At 37.0% G+C, this 16168-nt stretch overlaps 1 protein-coding gene across 1 annotated transcript; it reads left to right on the forward strand.

Moving 5' to 3' along the window:
• Positions 1 to 7981: 7981 nt before the first annotated feature.
• On the forward strand, positions 7982 to 15398 carry LOC145496677 (zinc metalloproteinase nas-15-like). Its single transcript, XM_081476409.1, has 8 exons — positions 7982 to 8634; positions 10217 to 10369; positions 11171 to 11294; positions 11773 to 11864; positions 12077 to 12160; positions 12815 to 12957; positions 13518 to 13623; positions 15186 to 15398. The coding sequence occupies exons 1-7, from the start codon at positions 8577 to 8579 to the stop codon at positions 13599 to 13601; spliced, it is 738 nt and encodes a 245-aa protein (XP_081332535.1). The 5' UTR covers positions 7982 to 8576; the 3' UTR covers positions 13602 to 13623; positions 15186 to 15398.
• The last annotated feature ends 770 nt before the right edge of the window (positions 15399 to 16168 follow it).

Consider the following 16168-nt stretch of genomic DNA (forward strand, 5'->3'; position numbering starts at 1 on the left):
AGAATAAAACGGTCATCTATCTATGATTCTAAAAGGATTCAGAATTTCTGATCCCCCAAGACTTTAATAGATTCAAAAAACTGATCCCCAGTCCACAACCCGTCAGAGCAAAACAGTCATCTACTTATAATTCTAAAAGCATTCAGAATTTCTGATCCCCATCACTTCACGGGACAAAAACGGCTATCTGTTCATGGTTCTAAAAGTATTGCGAATTTCTGATACCCCTCCCCCACCAAATCTGCCAACACGATAGAAAGAGCTGTCGATTTATGATTCTACAACAATTCAGAATTTCTGATCCCACATGACTTAAAGGGATTCAAAAATTCTGATCCCCCACTGCATAACTTATCAGAACAAAACGGTCATCTACCTATAATTCTTAAAAGGATTCAGAATTTCTGATCCCCCTTATTAGGTGACAGGACAGAAATAGCCGTCTATTTATAATTCACAAGAAATTAACTAGATGTCTGATAGCTAAAAAGTAACGATTGGATAGTAACTTTAAACACATTACAGACAAAATGGATCACAGAGCAAAGGGCATCAGAAAAGTACACAAATGAAATATTCACAGATAGGTCATTATTTATAACGATTTAAAACCACGCCAAAGGATCGAGACAAAAATTGCAGTTTCATGCCGGACAGTGAAAGGTTTTATTTTCAATTCAAAAAGATATGAATTTAGGCTCCAGAATTACAAGATGTTATTTAAAGTTCACATCAAAGATAACAAGAATTTTAATCAGGACTCAGCTGCCGTCTGCGCCACCTCCGTTTCTGCTTTAATGTGTTCGTTTCGGATTGACGGCCGCTATTCTTGCCTTTTTTTTCCCTCTGCTCTGCAATGAAGCAATTGAAGCTAAATATTTTTATAAATAGCGATAGAATTAACATTATTTTTCATTAATCAATTGATCGGGAGTGTATTCTTTTGTAAAGAATAAAGAGCAGTATGTAGGCAATGCGGTAGTGAAGTGTATCGAGCGTGATCTGTAGCTTCAAATCAATTCAGTGTAAACTTTAAGTTACCTCTTCAAAAAGCACACTAACAAGCTATTATGCAAGCATTTCATACATAGGAAATGCGTGTGAATAATTTCCTTGTTACGGGTGCTAATAAAATCAGGAGAACAAACGTTTTTCTTGTGTTTCAGTGATCGCGAAATAAATATAACAACGAAATTTCTTCAGCCACAACATTGATTTCGATTCAAAGATTGAGCAGCTAACTATAATGTTGAGCAACAATTATGATATACTTACTTTTCTGCGACTTGCCTTTCTTTCACCGAAGCAATCAAGATACTCATTTGAACTTGGACAAATCATTCCATGTTTCTTGCTGCTATTGACAATGTTGGATTCGAAATTGCGCGCAAATAACCGACTCCTTTAGAAAGGGAATCTGCTGGTCAAAAGTATTCATTTATCAGATTCACCGAAGGATTATGGGATCGGACGGAAACACCAAAATGGCGGGCGAAGATCGTGGTGAATGTTGTTAGGATTCGATAACAAAGCTCTGTTATTTTATAGCCTTGCTCTACGTTGGAAAGCAGTCACAAATTGTTTACAGATGTCCGTTGTTATTCCAGTTGAGTCAAATCCCAGTAAAGGTGGAAAAGTATGAAGTTTCATCGGCAAAACAGTGTGGCAATCAAACTATTTGCCAGCAGCTGGCGGTTTCTCTTACACTCGTCAGGTTTACAGAAAGCTTATGGTCCCTGCAGCTTTCCAAGGTAAACTGATTTTCTTGCATAATTTGTGAAGGTTCTTGAAATACTGGAAACGTTCTGGCCGGTTAAATTGATCGTGGAAGATTACAGAAGATGCAGATGCTTTAACACACTGTTAAGTCTTGTTGATTTCGTGAATGCAAATGTTCATTTCCTAAAGGAGTTATGAAAGCAACTGTATTCAACACAACAATATACAAACAATTTCGCGTTGGGAAAATCATTCATTGTAAAAGTACAATAAGTGCAATAAATGTGAGCTCTCTCATGTAGTTTACATATACTTCATATAGCTAGTCTATATCTTGTCTAGGATCAAGTGGGCATACATGTATTTATTATACAACAACTAAAACACAAGATATCAAAAAGCAACATCCTTCACCTTTTTGATTTTCAGGTTGATGGTGGTGCTCTTGAGGTTATGTTAGATGTGCATATTACATTATCAAGACCTTTTGTTTGCCACTTATTACTTGAGTTGCAAAAGACTGATGTTATTTTCATTAGGGTGGTTGAAGTTCTCTTTAATTGGGCAGTATTTCAAAGGTTTTTTTATAATTTGGCATTTCATTATGCAAATAGAGGTTATTTAGAACAGCAGATATAATTCACAGCTAGGTTACGGAAAATTACTTTTCACCACTTCCAGAAATTTGTACATAAGGCTTACCATAATTTGAAAAACACATGATTCATGGATAAAATTAATTGAAAAAAATACTTTCATGAAGAAATTAATGTAATTGAAATTTGAAATTCATTTCAAGAATATTTTGTGCTTTTCCGGTCACGAAATCTGTTTACATTTCATGAAAATTTACTGAAGAATGTAAACATTTACTAGACTCCAATTTAAGTAGCTGAGAAGTGTTTCAAACAGGATTTTTGAAAGATATATATTAAATTTAAGTAAGTTTTGTGATAAATCGCAACATAATGGAAACTCATTTTCAGCCAGATTTTGTCCTCCTTTTGCATCTGGATGTGCCTGTTTTTGGTATTAAATTTTAATGTACAACTGTAGCAGGTTTAAATAAAACTATGAGTTATTTATACATTTTCCTATGTAAATACAGAGATTTCACTCAGGTTTACGATTTGAAGAGCAGGTATCAAAGTTCAATATAAAATGAGTAATGAAGAGTTTTCAATAGTTAGCTATATATTCACCACCTGTGACTAAGAAAGCTTTTGGCTAGGTTAATATTAAAGTGCTACGTGTACATGAGTGATGGATAATTTTTAGATTGGCTGCTATCTTTTTACTATCTCTGGCTTTTGGGTAGCTTATCACAGTGCGATATGAGTGATGGGTAGTTTTCAGATAGGCTATCTTTTTACTAACTACAGCAGAGGTAGGTTTCAGATGGGATAGTGTTTTATTGTTCAATATAAGGACTAGACTTCAGATAGTTTTTGGCTTACTACAGTAGTGGTGGTTTTTGGATAGACAAGTTAGTGGATAGCTAGGCCATCTAAGCATCTGTTGAATATCTATACAGGAAGCTAGTTTTTAGCTAGTCTATCTATTTCCTAACTATCTGATGGATAGATATTAGTTAACTTTAAGCCATGCCAAAGATAGCTATCCTCTATCTACAAAACCTCTTGGATAGAAAAAGATAGAGATTTTCATCCGTCAACCAGGAATGAGATAGTTGCAAGTAGCATGAAGTTAGTAATAAACTAGTAATAAGATATGATCGTTTTTGGGAGGGTTTCTTTAACTGAGGACAGCAAACTATTGCCAGCTACCAGGAAACATCTCCAAGATGAGTGTGCCAAATTAAAAAAGAACGAATAGAATTGCTTGTAGCATTAGCTGCAATACTTGCATCCATATCTGTCAGGTCTTTATAAAAACAATTTTACCCACACCCTTCTCCTTTGAGCATGGTTAAACTGGTTGCGTAACTGAAGTGTGAATGAACTGGTAGCCCACTCAAAAAGTTAGACTGAAGATGTAAAAACATGTTGGGCAAAGCTAAAGTCCATGGCCGCTGCTATATGACAACAGGTTTTTGGAGGACACTGTATACATGTATGTAGAGTACATTGACCCACTTAAATGTATCAACTGCAAATTTAAATGTACATGTAAATTGCAGTCTTTAATTGTCATCCCTGTAATGCACTGCAGTGTTCCTGAACGCTCTTTTTGTTTGATAACAGTGAGGTGCCTTGTTTCCATGTTAAACAGAAATTGTTAGAAATTTTTCCTTCACACAAGGTGAGCTAATTCTGCCAGAGGAAGTGGAGTCTGCATTTATGCCTACAGTTGTGCAGTTTGAGTAATCTCACTTTTTTGGTCAATTCTGAACTTTCCTATCCTCTTAGGTACTGTTTGATATTGTTTTTTTAGACTTACAGCTACTGTAATTTTGAAGTGCATAGATCATTGTAATACAATGTGTGATGTTTACAGTTACTTATATTAATGGACTGCTGTGAAGAAACTTGTTCTTCATCACTCTCTCAGTATAATCTGAGACTGTGTATGGAATCTGTTAAGAATTATGCTATATTTGTATAAAATTTCTAATTGAATATTGTTATCAAGAAAAAATATTTTGATTAGACATTGTTCAGGCAGGCAGCAAGATCTAAACCCTGTCTTCAATGTTATGATTTAATGTGGCTACATTGGATGTAACACTGGCTTTGCTGCAGGGGATCAGAAATTCTGAATCTTCTCCTGTGTTCTTTGGGGGATCAGAAATTCTGAACCCTTTCTAGAGTTCTTTAGGGGATCAGAAATTCTGAACCCTTTCTAGTGTTCTTTGGGGGATCAGAAATTCTGAACCCTTTCTAGTGTTCTTTGGGGGATCAGAAATTCTGAACCCTTTTTAGTGTTCTTCGGGGGATCAGAAATTCTGAACCTTTTCTAATGTTCTTTGGGAGATCAGAAATTCTGAACCCTTTCTAGTGTTCTTTGGGGGATCAGAAATTCTGAACCCTTTCTAGTGTTCTTTGGGGGATCAGAAATTCTGAACCCTTTTTAGTGTTCTTTGGGGGATCAGAAATTCTGAACCTTTTCTAATGTTCTTTGGGAGATCAGAAATTCTGAACCCTTTCTAGTGTTCTTTGGGGGATTTGAAATTTTGAATCCTCTCTTGTGTTGTTTGGGGATCAGAAATTTTGAATCGTTTTCTATGGAGGTACCTCTCGAGACGAGAAATTCAAAAAAATCATTTGGTGTCTTATGCGTGACTTAAACATTACATTTCAGTTCAAATAAAGAATAGGAAATTGCTTGGAAGAATTTTTTAATTCCTTGCAAACAGGGAAACTTTTCCTCTGAGTTTTAACACCAGTTTAAGATTCTTAGTATATTGCAAAAATCGTCTTTGGAATTAAATGGCAATCATAGACTTCCGTCTAAGCTCCACGTTTCACTTTAGGCCAATTTTGCACTCATTTCCAACGGAACTTCCAAGCCTGCAACGTAAAAATAACTTTTCTCCGAGACAGGTTTCTATTTTACACCGAAAAAGTAGCCATTTTTGAAGTGGTTCTTGGTATTTACTCTGAATTTTATCAAATTGGAACACCACATTTTAGTTTGGAAGGCGTTGTTTCCTACTGTTGAAAAACAAAGTTTAATAAGCCGAATTACTAATTGGAACTTTTCTATATCAGGAAAATGTGTTTAGTGTGCATATATTACAACACTATTGTCACTGACTCCTCGTGGGCAACGTTTCAGTCAAAGTCTTAAGTTAATTGATTTGGAACTGAAAAAGCGAATGATCCTTGCCATTTCAGTTCATGTTCGTCAAGTCAAGTCAGGTGAAGTTTATTGTGTATATACACATAGCTTTTGCGAAGACAATCTCCCCAGCTAGTTTGCAGGTATAACAGAAAGTAAGAGTAAAAAGACCTAAATTGAGGTAATACCTTAAACAAATAACTAAGATAATATAAGACTAAAATTTAAGATTTAAAATCCTTTTACATACGTAGTGTGTGAGACGAATTGTCGACAGCTGGACGCTACAGTTTTAGTTGTCGACAGCTACGTTTCGACCCAGCTTTTTCCCGTGTGTGGAAATCATTGGTTTAGATGTCAACAACTACTGAAACATAACACACCTTTGAGCATACTTATTATGTTTTTAGTATGGGTAGTGAACGTTAGTTCCAAGTCCGCTGCCCTGACTTAGTTATCGACTAACACTCCAATGTGTGGACACAATCAGTTGTCGATAACACTAGTCTGTGGGGGCCCTAAAATGTCAAAGGGTGAGAGAGTGTTTAGATATGGTTCGTTTAGCTATTTCTGTCTGCTGGGATCGCACCGTCAAAACTGTATTACTTGTAATTTTATCTCATGATGCGCAACAGCGCTACCTATGTGATATGGTGCACAGAACAAGATCGTAGTGCCACTTCCTTTATGACGCCCCGTAACTGACTGAAACTCTGTGATAAAAACTGTAAAATATCCGATCATTTATTGAATGCAACTGTTAACCCACCTTCAAAGTGTAGTATCAACTCTTTGTCTGAGATGTTTGATTCTTGTCTAAACAAGTTCTGTAAATTGGAAAAGCGTGGTCAAGTGATCTGAAAACCTTGTCCAAATGCAGCTGCTGCAGACGAGAAGCGACAAACATCGATTACTTATTTCTGAGATTTCCGCCTCGTTTATTTTAACAGTTGATTTAGCGTTCAGAGAGACCTAAGAGAGCTCCCTTCTCATGATATGGATGTTAAATCCAACATAGGAGTTGTTTCAATTTGGCATTCGACAGCATGTGGTACACTACTTTTATAACAGAAAAGCAGAACTCAGTTGTATTTATGGAAGGTCGAGAAAACTTTTTCCTCTGTTGAGTTAGGTGACAATAATTGCTTTTTCTCAGTATTTTGTTAAAGGGAAGAGAACTAATAAAGATTGTTTGTAACGATCCGTGAACTGCCTCTAAGGGCTTCCACAGACTAGACCGTCGCTTAGTTATGAAAACTGTTTGTCATCGACAACTGAAAAACGTAGTGTGTGAGACGAGTTTTCGACAACTAGACGCTACATTTTCAGTTGTCGACAGCTATATTTCGACCGAGTTTTTCCCGGTGTGTGGAAATCATTTGTTTAGATGTCGACAACTATGAAAACTTAACACTCCTTTGAGCATGCATATTATGTTTTGAGCATGCGCGGTGATCGAGATCGTACTGTCACTACATTTATGATGCCCCTTAACTGACTGAAACTCTGTGATAAAAACTGTAAAATATTCGATCAGTTATTGAATGCTGCTGTTAACCCAACTGCAAAGTGTATCAACTCTTTGTATGAGATGTTTGATTCTTGTCTGAACAAGTTCTGCAAATTGGAAAAGCGTGGGCAAGTGATCTGAAAATCTTGTTCAAATGCAGCTGCTGCAGACGAGAAGCGACAAACATCGAACGTATTTCTGAGATTTCCGCCATGTTTATTTTAACAGGTGATTTAGCGTTTAGAGAGACCTTAGAGAGCTCCCTTCTCATGATATGGATGTTAAGTCCAAAAGGAGGAGTTTCAATTTCCCATTCGACAGCATGTGGTACACTACTTTTATAACAGAAAAGTACAACTCAGTTCTAAATGTATCTTTGAAAGGTCGAGGAAACTTTTTACTCTGTTGAGTTGGGTTGGTTGTAGGCGTAGCTCAAACGACTCAACAACACAATTCAGATAAAGTTCTCCAAGTTGAATTCAACACAACATGACACAGGTTCACAACACGAACGACTAAGAGCAATGTAACCTAGCCTTCTAAGGACTTTGGCTTAACGCATAATTTACGCACGGTCAAGAAACCTATCGTTACATCGTGGAACTAAAAAAGTAAAACCAAGAAAGTCAAGCACCGCTGCATAGAGCTGAACCGTCGCCAGATTACTTGTAACAAAAAGGCTTGTCTAGAATTTTAACTTAATAGATGTTGTGCCGTCCTTATGCCCTCCTTTTTTTAATGAGCTGTATTGATCTGAAATGGGCACTTGCCTTTTGTGGTCTGAAACAGGGTAAACGTTTATAGAAAACATTTATTACCTTTCACTTGAAACACTGAAACCCAAGAGAGAAAGATAGTCGAGAAAGCGAGAAAGCGAAATCGGTTTCAAGCTAAACATACTGTAGAATTCATGAATTTCCCTTTAATCGCGAGCTTTTTTTACAGAACAAGCGAAAATAATCATTTTGCGTAAACGCTGCAGTATTAAACGCTCGCTCGAGAAAAGCAAATTCAAAGCAGCTGTCAGGATAGGACTTTCAGGAGGGGGTGGATGCTGTAAAAGGTATAAGAAAAACCTTTGTAAATAAGCTGATATCTTCAGTATCAGTGGCCCCAGTAGCTCAGTTATACTGCTTTGGCCATATAGTTAACTTCTGTTGTAATATTGTCATACCGCACCTATCCAGTTGTCTTTAAATTCTGATTCTAATTTCTGTGGCCTCATCGTGACAATGTTCATTTCCATTACAAAGCTTGGCACTTCTCACAGTGTTCACTGAGCTAACACACGTTGCGCGAAATCTGGCACTTCGTGCCTAAAAAAACCACGCTCTTCTTCCTTTGCGTCACCTGTTGAGATAAACGTGGCGCGAATCTGCGAAATAAGCTCGTTGACTCTCTCCTGTCGGCTGCAGCAGGTGCGTTTGAACAAGGTTTTCAGATCACTTTACCAATCTATTCCAATTTCCTGACCGTGTGTAGACAGATTCAAGCAACTCAAACACAGCGTTTTCAAGCCATGCAGGTGAGTTAACAGCATTGGTCAATAAATTCTCAAGCATTTTGTGGTTTTTACCACATTGCTTCGGTACCGCTAGAAAGCATCATGAAGTGGCTATGCGCTCTCGTTCTGTGTGCAGTGGCGTTCGCCATGAGTCCCGAAGGTATGCTATCCTCTCGCAACTTTTAACTAGAGGTAGTAGTATTCAGTAATGTTAAACGTAATGTTAATATCATTTAATTAACTTCTATCAACTGATGCATTTTCCTGAAATTGCATTTTTGAATTGAATACATGATGAATTTTGAAGACTTGATTGGAAAAGCTTTAAGGTAAACCGGTTATGTAAAAGTACAGGTTGTGTCACTTAACTAGAACATAACTGAACAATCGCTAATCATAACAGTTCAGTTTGGAAGTAAAAAGTCATCAACCGCGTTCGTCATTTCTCTCCCAATTTGAAGAATAAGATGCAATCCAAAGATAGAGGGCCAGACCGCTAACATCTTGAGTTCGCGAACGGATCTCTCAAAGAGTTTGCAGTTAAAATCTGAAAAGCTTCTGAAGAGTCTCTTGGCCGAGAAGATGCAAAATGAATATCGAGTGAGCTAACGTAGAGTACTGGCTCTCTGAAATACATGAAGCCGTTGACTCTGAAACGAGTGGGAAGCGCAATGGTTTCTCTAAAGGAATAACACTGGAAAAAAAAAAAAAAAAAACTAACCGATCGACAATATGCTGGTTATTTTGAAGTGGATTTATTATTTATAGGTGTGATTATGTTAAAGTTAATGTTCCATGAACGGATTTCGTAGATTTACAGTCGACAACGATTCTACCGAGCATAGCGTCCTTTACTGAGCAATGCCCGTTTACCTAACACTTCACTGATTCCCGTTGGCTTGTTTTTACTCACGCTTCAAACCTATCGTATGCAATGCATGGTTAAAAAGAAGGATTGACTGTACCATTTTGTTCATGCATCGATCGCGTAATGGAACAGAGTCAGAGAAGGAATAATTCATTTCACAAAAGGAATCACAGGCGGCTCAAGCTCACGATGCAAGGAGTTATTATTTTTACTTTTATGCGAACATTCAGGGAAACGTGACTTAAACGTTAACGGCCAACATGTACTGTAACATAACCACCGAGTTTGAATACGCGAAACGTGACTCTCGCCTTGCAACATATGGAGCTGCTGTGTTATAACGGTTTGTCCGGACTTAATAGTGATGCTGCTAAGACCCGCCATAGACACATTCGAAGGCCGTTTTAACACAACACCTCCATATGCTGCAAGACGAGAGTCACGTTTCGCGTATTCAAACTCGATCGTTATGTAATAGTATATGTCGGCCGTATATGTCACGTTTCGCTGAACGTTCGCATAAAAGTAAAAAAAAAAGGATTAAAAAAAAAAATAATAATAATCATTTATCCTCGCGGCGGCCTGTGATAAAATCAACTTAAGCTGTCCCCTCGCCAATGACTCGGCCTGTTTTCATCGATGACATTCCTTCATTCCTTCCTTCCTCAGGCGCTTGCTGTATTTCTTCCTTTATGTAAGTAAGTCAGTCAGTCAGTCAGTCAGTTAGTCAGTTAGTCAGTAAGTCAGTCAGTCAGTCAGTCAGTCAGTAGCATGGTCAGTCGATCGGTCGGTCAGTCGGTTGGTCGGTCAGTCACGTCGTTCGTTCATTTTTTTTAATCCTAGCATTAATTTATTGATTTATCTTTCACTCAAGAGAATCGTAATAACCGAGAGCTGTTCGAGGGAGACATGAGGCTAACCCCTGAACAACGCCGCGCCGTGTCCGGACTTAAAAGAGCTGCAACTAGAAATACAAGGAAACTCTGGCCTAAGGGTGTAATGTATTACGTAATTGACGGAACTCTAGGTAAGTTGCTATCAATAATAGCTGTAAAGAACCAAAGAGACATCCCTCGTAATAAAGCGATATAAGCTGTCACTTGTCGAGCTATAACGTCTTTGAAGTCGCTGACAGCAGGTTAGATGCAAATGTTCAACAAATGTTGTTGTTTATAGTGGTCAATGCGCTTAGCTACACCCAGTTAGTTCACAGGAATGCCAGTTAAACTGAAAGAAACAAATATATCAACTAAACATAACAGGCTTAAAAATCCCAACTGGCGGGAGTCAGACCAGCTAGCTATTAACAAGCATGACCGAAGAGTTCAACGAGGGTCTACCGAGATTATCATAGATGTGTAGTTTTTAATCGTAATTTGTAGTTTTTATTAATCGTATTTTGTGGTAAATTTTTATATGCTATTTTTAAGTTATTTTTCTATTAGCTTAGTTAGGACTAGTTTTAAGTATTTTTAACATATTTTTATATTTCTATTATTGTTTGACATGCTTAGTTTTTAGCTTTTTATCTAGGGCCTCTAAGGATATCAGTTTTTGTAACTGTAAGTTACGCTAGCTAAATAAAAGTATGTTCTTCTTCCTCTTGAGAAACAAGTCCAACTTAGTGGTCAGAGCGGGGCTTGTTGGCCTCATTCTTGTTTTAGAGTTTATGGACCTCGTTTCCGTCTCGGTCTATAAACTCGCTAAACAAGAACTTGGGCAATATTCCGCCGTCTTGACCCCACCCTTGGTCAATAACCCATATATACAGCTCAAGATCGGAAGTGCATTTACTGTTCTGTTTAACTGCTTTTCTTGTGTCCTATAGCTGGACAGAGTCGAGCTACGTCGGCCATTAACCAAGCCATAAACGAATTCAAGAGGTTAACTTGCATCAGACTCCAAAGAAGAACAAACCAGAAAGACTACGTAAGCTTTAGATCAGGCAGTGGGTAAGTCAAATCTTACGCGTCTCAAAAATCATCATCATGCTCTTCTACCGTTTTACAGCGGCCGGAGATGTCGACAAGTGCTATTTAATGTAAAATGCGTGGCAAACGTTCAAGTTTCGTTTTAGATGTCCAGAGATAAGCCCCGTATTTTCCATTAATTTTAAAATCGGCCTTGCACAGCGTTCTCGTCCGATTTTGAAATTACTCGCGCGATTGATAATTATCTCCCTAAATTGTACTCCACTCGGTCCAGTTACTGTAACTACATGTAATACAGCAGTAAAGTGTCCGAACTAGTCCGATTGGTTTTAGACAGATAGGTTTTTCTTTGGTTGACGAGTTTATTGGCTGTTTTGAACTAAGTTAAGAAGGGCTAAGTTGCTATCATTTCTCTTGCAAGTTTAGAACTAGGATGTAAGAAATTATAATGTATACATTAAACTTAGAGGTCGTATTTGTGTGTTTCGACTTGTATAAGGTGTGCATCATGGGTAGGAAAAAGAGGAGGTAAGCAAGATATCTGGCTTGCACCTGGATGCTGGTTCAAGGGGATTGTTGTTCATGAAATTGGTAAGTATTACTGCTCCTTGTTATAGAATTCTAAGACCTAAGAGCTATTATGTGCCGTGACCTTCCAGATGAGGTTGAATACTCTCATCATCTGCGTACAAGTAACCAGGTTTATTTTGTTATTTTTTTAGTTGTTTTAATCGATCAAATCTCATTAAGATTTAGAGGATAATGTTATCTAACCACTCGGCTTCTTCGTCTTCTTTTCTCAGGACACGCTTTGGGATTCTACCACGAACAATCACGTCCTGACAGGGACAAGTTCGTCACAATTTTGTTTCAAAACATCATACCAGGTAAGTAAAACAATAGTGCCGTTCCATTTTTCTTTTCCTGTTTTAACTGCTTTCGTAATGTAGTCTTCTTAAATGGCTTACGTATAGATAGGAATAGATTTAAAGTTATCTTGCACTGGGAGGAGCGCCGTGAAATAGAAATTTACATGGAGCTGAATAATGATTTAGGTTTAAGGATTGTGTGTTCGCTAATTACTTTTGCACTGTTCATTGAGCATTAAGTTGAAGACATTGTCAACTGTAGTTTTAAAGTGAGTACAATGTATATTTAAATACTTACAAGAAGAGATTTAAATATCAATTTCACTTGCAAACATTTCAATAGAACTCAGAAATTCAAAACTATCTTAAAAATAAAATAAGAGATGGAGCTTCGCCGTTTGCCTAACGTCATTATCAAGTTAAAATCACGAATAAGACTATAAAAAATAGAAATGTCAGCAGACAATTCCTAAGAGAAAGCAGTATAATGATACAAGTTATACCAAAAATGATATATTCTGTAAGCAAAAGAGTCACGCAGCGATTTATCAAATTCACACCCTGTACACAGACTTTACTCCAAACTAGAGTAGTTAGATTTTTTAATATCTAATTTATAATGAACGGCAAGGTAAACTAAGTATTATACTGATCTAGTGCTTGAATTTTTAGGCTTCCAGAGTCAGTTCAGGAAGATAAGTGGGAGAGCGATTAATACCTTTAATTTTCCTTATGATTACGGGAGTGTGATGCATTACGGACCCACGTTTTTCTCCAAAAACGGCAAACCAACAATCGTGCCAAAACGAGCAGGGGTAGGTGTTTAATTTACACTTACAGGTATTGTAGAGAAATTAAACACAAACAGACAAGCAAACAAATTTAGTTGTCTCGTGTGATCGTCCGGGTGAGGGTAGCTATTAAACCAATTGTTGTTGCTGACTGACATTTCGACAACCTGAATGGAAGTCATCTTCAGAGTCAAGTGAATAGTGTTTGCCAGTCGATGGTGTTATAAGTCTGGTCCGTTGAAAGTGATTGGTCAGTTCAGCCGAGATCACGGGTTTTGCATCGGTAGTAGCCAAGGTTATTTGAGGGTATGTATGGTATAGAATTGATGACAATTTTAACACTATCAGTTGTGAAATGATAGCTGAAAACAGAGACCGGAAAGATTTGCTAAAAGCTGAGAAATGGGCTGAGATTTAATTCATGGCTGATGAATCGCCGAAATTTAATTGGTAGCTTTGATTTTAGCACTGACACCGAGACCCTCTATTAACATCTGGCACGTGATTCCAAGCTTTCCGAGACAAAACATAAATAAATGCTACAATTTTGTAACAATTCCTTACCTATATTTTACTTTTTCTAGGCTAGAATTGGTCAGCGAAATGGTCTCAGTCCATCCGATCGTAACCAGTTGACCCGTCTTTACCAATCGTGCAGAATTGGGTAATTGCTTATTCCCAAACTCTGAGGTAATTTCTGTGCATTTATAGCTAGAGCGCTTATAGAACGTTCAAGGCTAGTTTTCACTAGCGTTTAAGCATAAGCCGACATGCGCAAACGTTATAAGATGCTGACATAACCAGCCTTTATAGAGTTATTCGCAGTTGCTTTTCATTGCGACGCTTTGTGATTTGTTTAAAAATCTCGCGCACTTTCTCATCCAATCAGACGTAAAACGAAAACCAATATTCCGATTCACATATACTCTTTTTCCCGCCCTTTTTGCCGGCTACATGTATTTGTTTCGAGTTTTGATTGGCTCATTACATTGTATAGTGTCGTTGCGTCATCTGCCCAAAGCGGTAATAGCTTTGATTTTGTTTATATATATATATATATATATATATATATATATATATATATATATATATATATATATTTCGACACTCAATTGAAAACTGGTCTACTTAGTTTAGTTATTACATTGTTTCGAATTTATTTTGCTATATTCAGTGATGTGCTGCCATTAGACAGTGAACCGGTTTCGATACATTGCGAAAGTCTTGAGAAAACTGCCGTTAGCCTATTTTTTGGCGGTTTGTTCTTCTGTTGAGATTATTTACATTTACAATGTAGGTATTGTAAATTTTATTGTGCAAGAAAAAAAAAAATAAGACCCACTAGAGGCCCCTTTCTGGAACGTCCCGGTAGCTACACGTACCTGCCCGAAAAGCTGTCGTTTGTTTTCTGTGACAAGATCAAGACCTTAATTGTTTTGAAATTCAAACAATAAAAATATAAAGAAACGAAACCGAAAGGACCAGTTTTTGAGCTAAGATCAGCACTAACACTTCCTTGAATTTGAATCTGAAAATATGGCTTCGGGTCCGTAAAGTTACCGAGACTATCGAGAAAGGCGCCGCAGGGCTCTAGTCCATATATTGGTAATGAGTTTTTAAATATTGTAATTGGTAGATTTTCATATCATCCAATGTAGCTTCCTATGTCAAGATTGATTGACAGTTCTCTAAACGAAGGGAGACCGTTAATTATCTGAGGTTTATTTTACTAACCTTACAATGGCAATTTTTCTGGCTTTACTCATCTTAAACCTGCGCTTAGCATTATGTTGTATCATAAAGCGGTGGATAGCTTACTACACTTTAAATACACTACAGTTATAAGTAAAAGGTGTCAGTTATAAGTAAAATGTTTTTCGAGAGGTACATCTCACACAAAATTCCTTTCTTTTTTGGAATAAGTCTAGCTTATTCCAAAAAACGTAGAAATAATGAAACCATGAACTAAATTTAGCAAGTAAGCAAGTAAAACTTTATTGTCACATGACTTGCCCAGTCATCTCAGAGGCTGGTATTCAGCTCGGAATATAATAAACATGTGTTTTTTCTTAGGCGTTTGTTAAGTTGCAGAGAGCTTAATGCATATTTTACGACAGGAGAATTGAAAATAAACGTGTTTTTCTCTCTGATTGCAATTTTCTGTCAGATGCAACCTGAAACATTTCACCCATTGGATTTGAGCACAGCATTGAGTTGTGACGCTGCTGATTGATTTCTTTTTATTCTTGCAGATCATTTGCAAGTGGAAATAAGACAAATAATCTCAAAAGACATAAAGTAAACTAAATGGAATGGAAATAGAGCTTAAAATAAAATAGAATAAAAGCATGGAAACGGTAAATTTGCGTCCTTCATGTAATAGGACAAATAATCTTAGAAGACATAACGTGACTAAATGGAATGGAAATATAACTTTAAATAGAATAGAATTAAAGCATTGGAAACGGCAAATTTGCGTTCTTCATGTAGTTTTAACTTTTTAAAACACTGCTAATTTTTAGGGGAAGTATCTCAGCTCACTCCGAATGGAGTGATGACCTGTGTCGAGAATATCAGCAACAGTGTTTATGGCCTTGTTTGGGGGAGGTAACAATGAAGTATAGCGTAACGCTAAAAAAATGTGACGGTCAGTTTCGTAATAAATAACAATACAACATAATTTATATTATTCAAGTCGCGCGATCTTTGGCAATTCATTTTTTGGAAAAATAATTAAAAGCAATCGTTCCAGACTTATTCGGTCGTTGACATCAAAGATAAAATAGATGTGTTTTGCTTTTCTCTCCTGCATCCACTGCAGTATAGAATTATATTATAGATTCCCTTCATCACAATATTAATCCTATTTTGCTGGTCAGAAGAAATAAGTTTTGGCCAAATATTACGAAACAATTTCTGGGCATTGAAAATATTTGAACTACTCGAAAATCAATTTTCTGAGGATATCGCGGTTTATTAGATTTCATGCAGACATTCAACTGACTAGAAATATGGGCTCTTTGCTGAAAACAAGAGATAGGGAATGTTTTGACACTGGCATCTTGAATTTTCTGTTGAATTTAACACACATTTTGAGAGAATTTAGCCACTGCCACTCTTTCACTTCTGATAAAATGCTAAAAATTACGTTTGCGATATATATTTATCATAATTTACATCAAAAGAATGATCAAATAACCAAAAGGGACCAGTGTTCAAGATTTACGACGCCTTT

The sequence above is a fragment of the Orbicella franksi genome, chromosome 9 (assembly GCF_964199315.1).
Source record: "Orbicella franksi chromosome 9, jaOrbFran1.1, whole genome shotgun sequence".
NCBI lineage: Eukaryota > Metazoa > Cnidaria > Anthozoa > Scleractinia > Merulinidae > Orbicella > Orbicella franksi.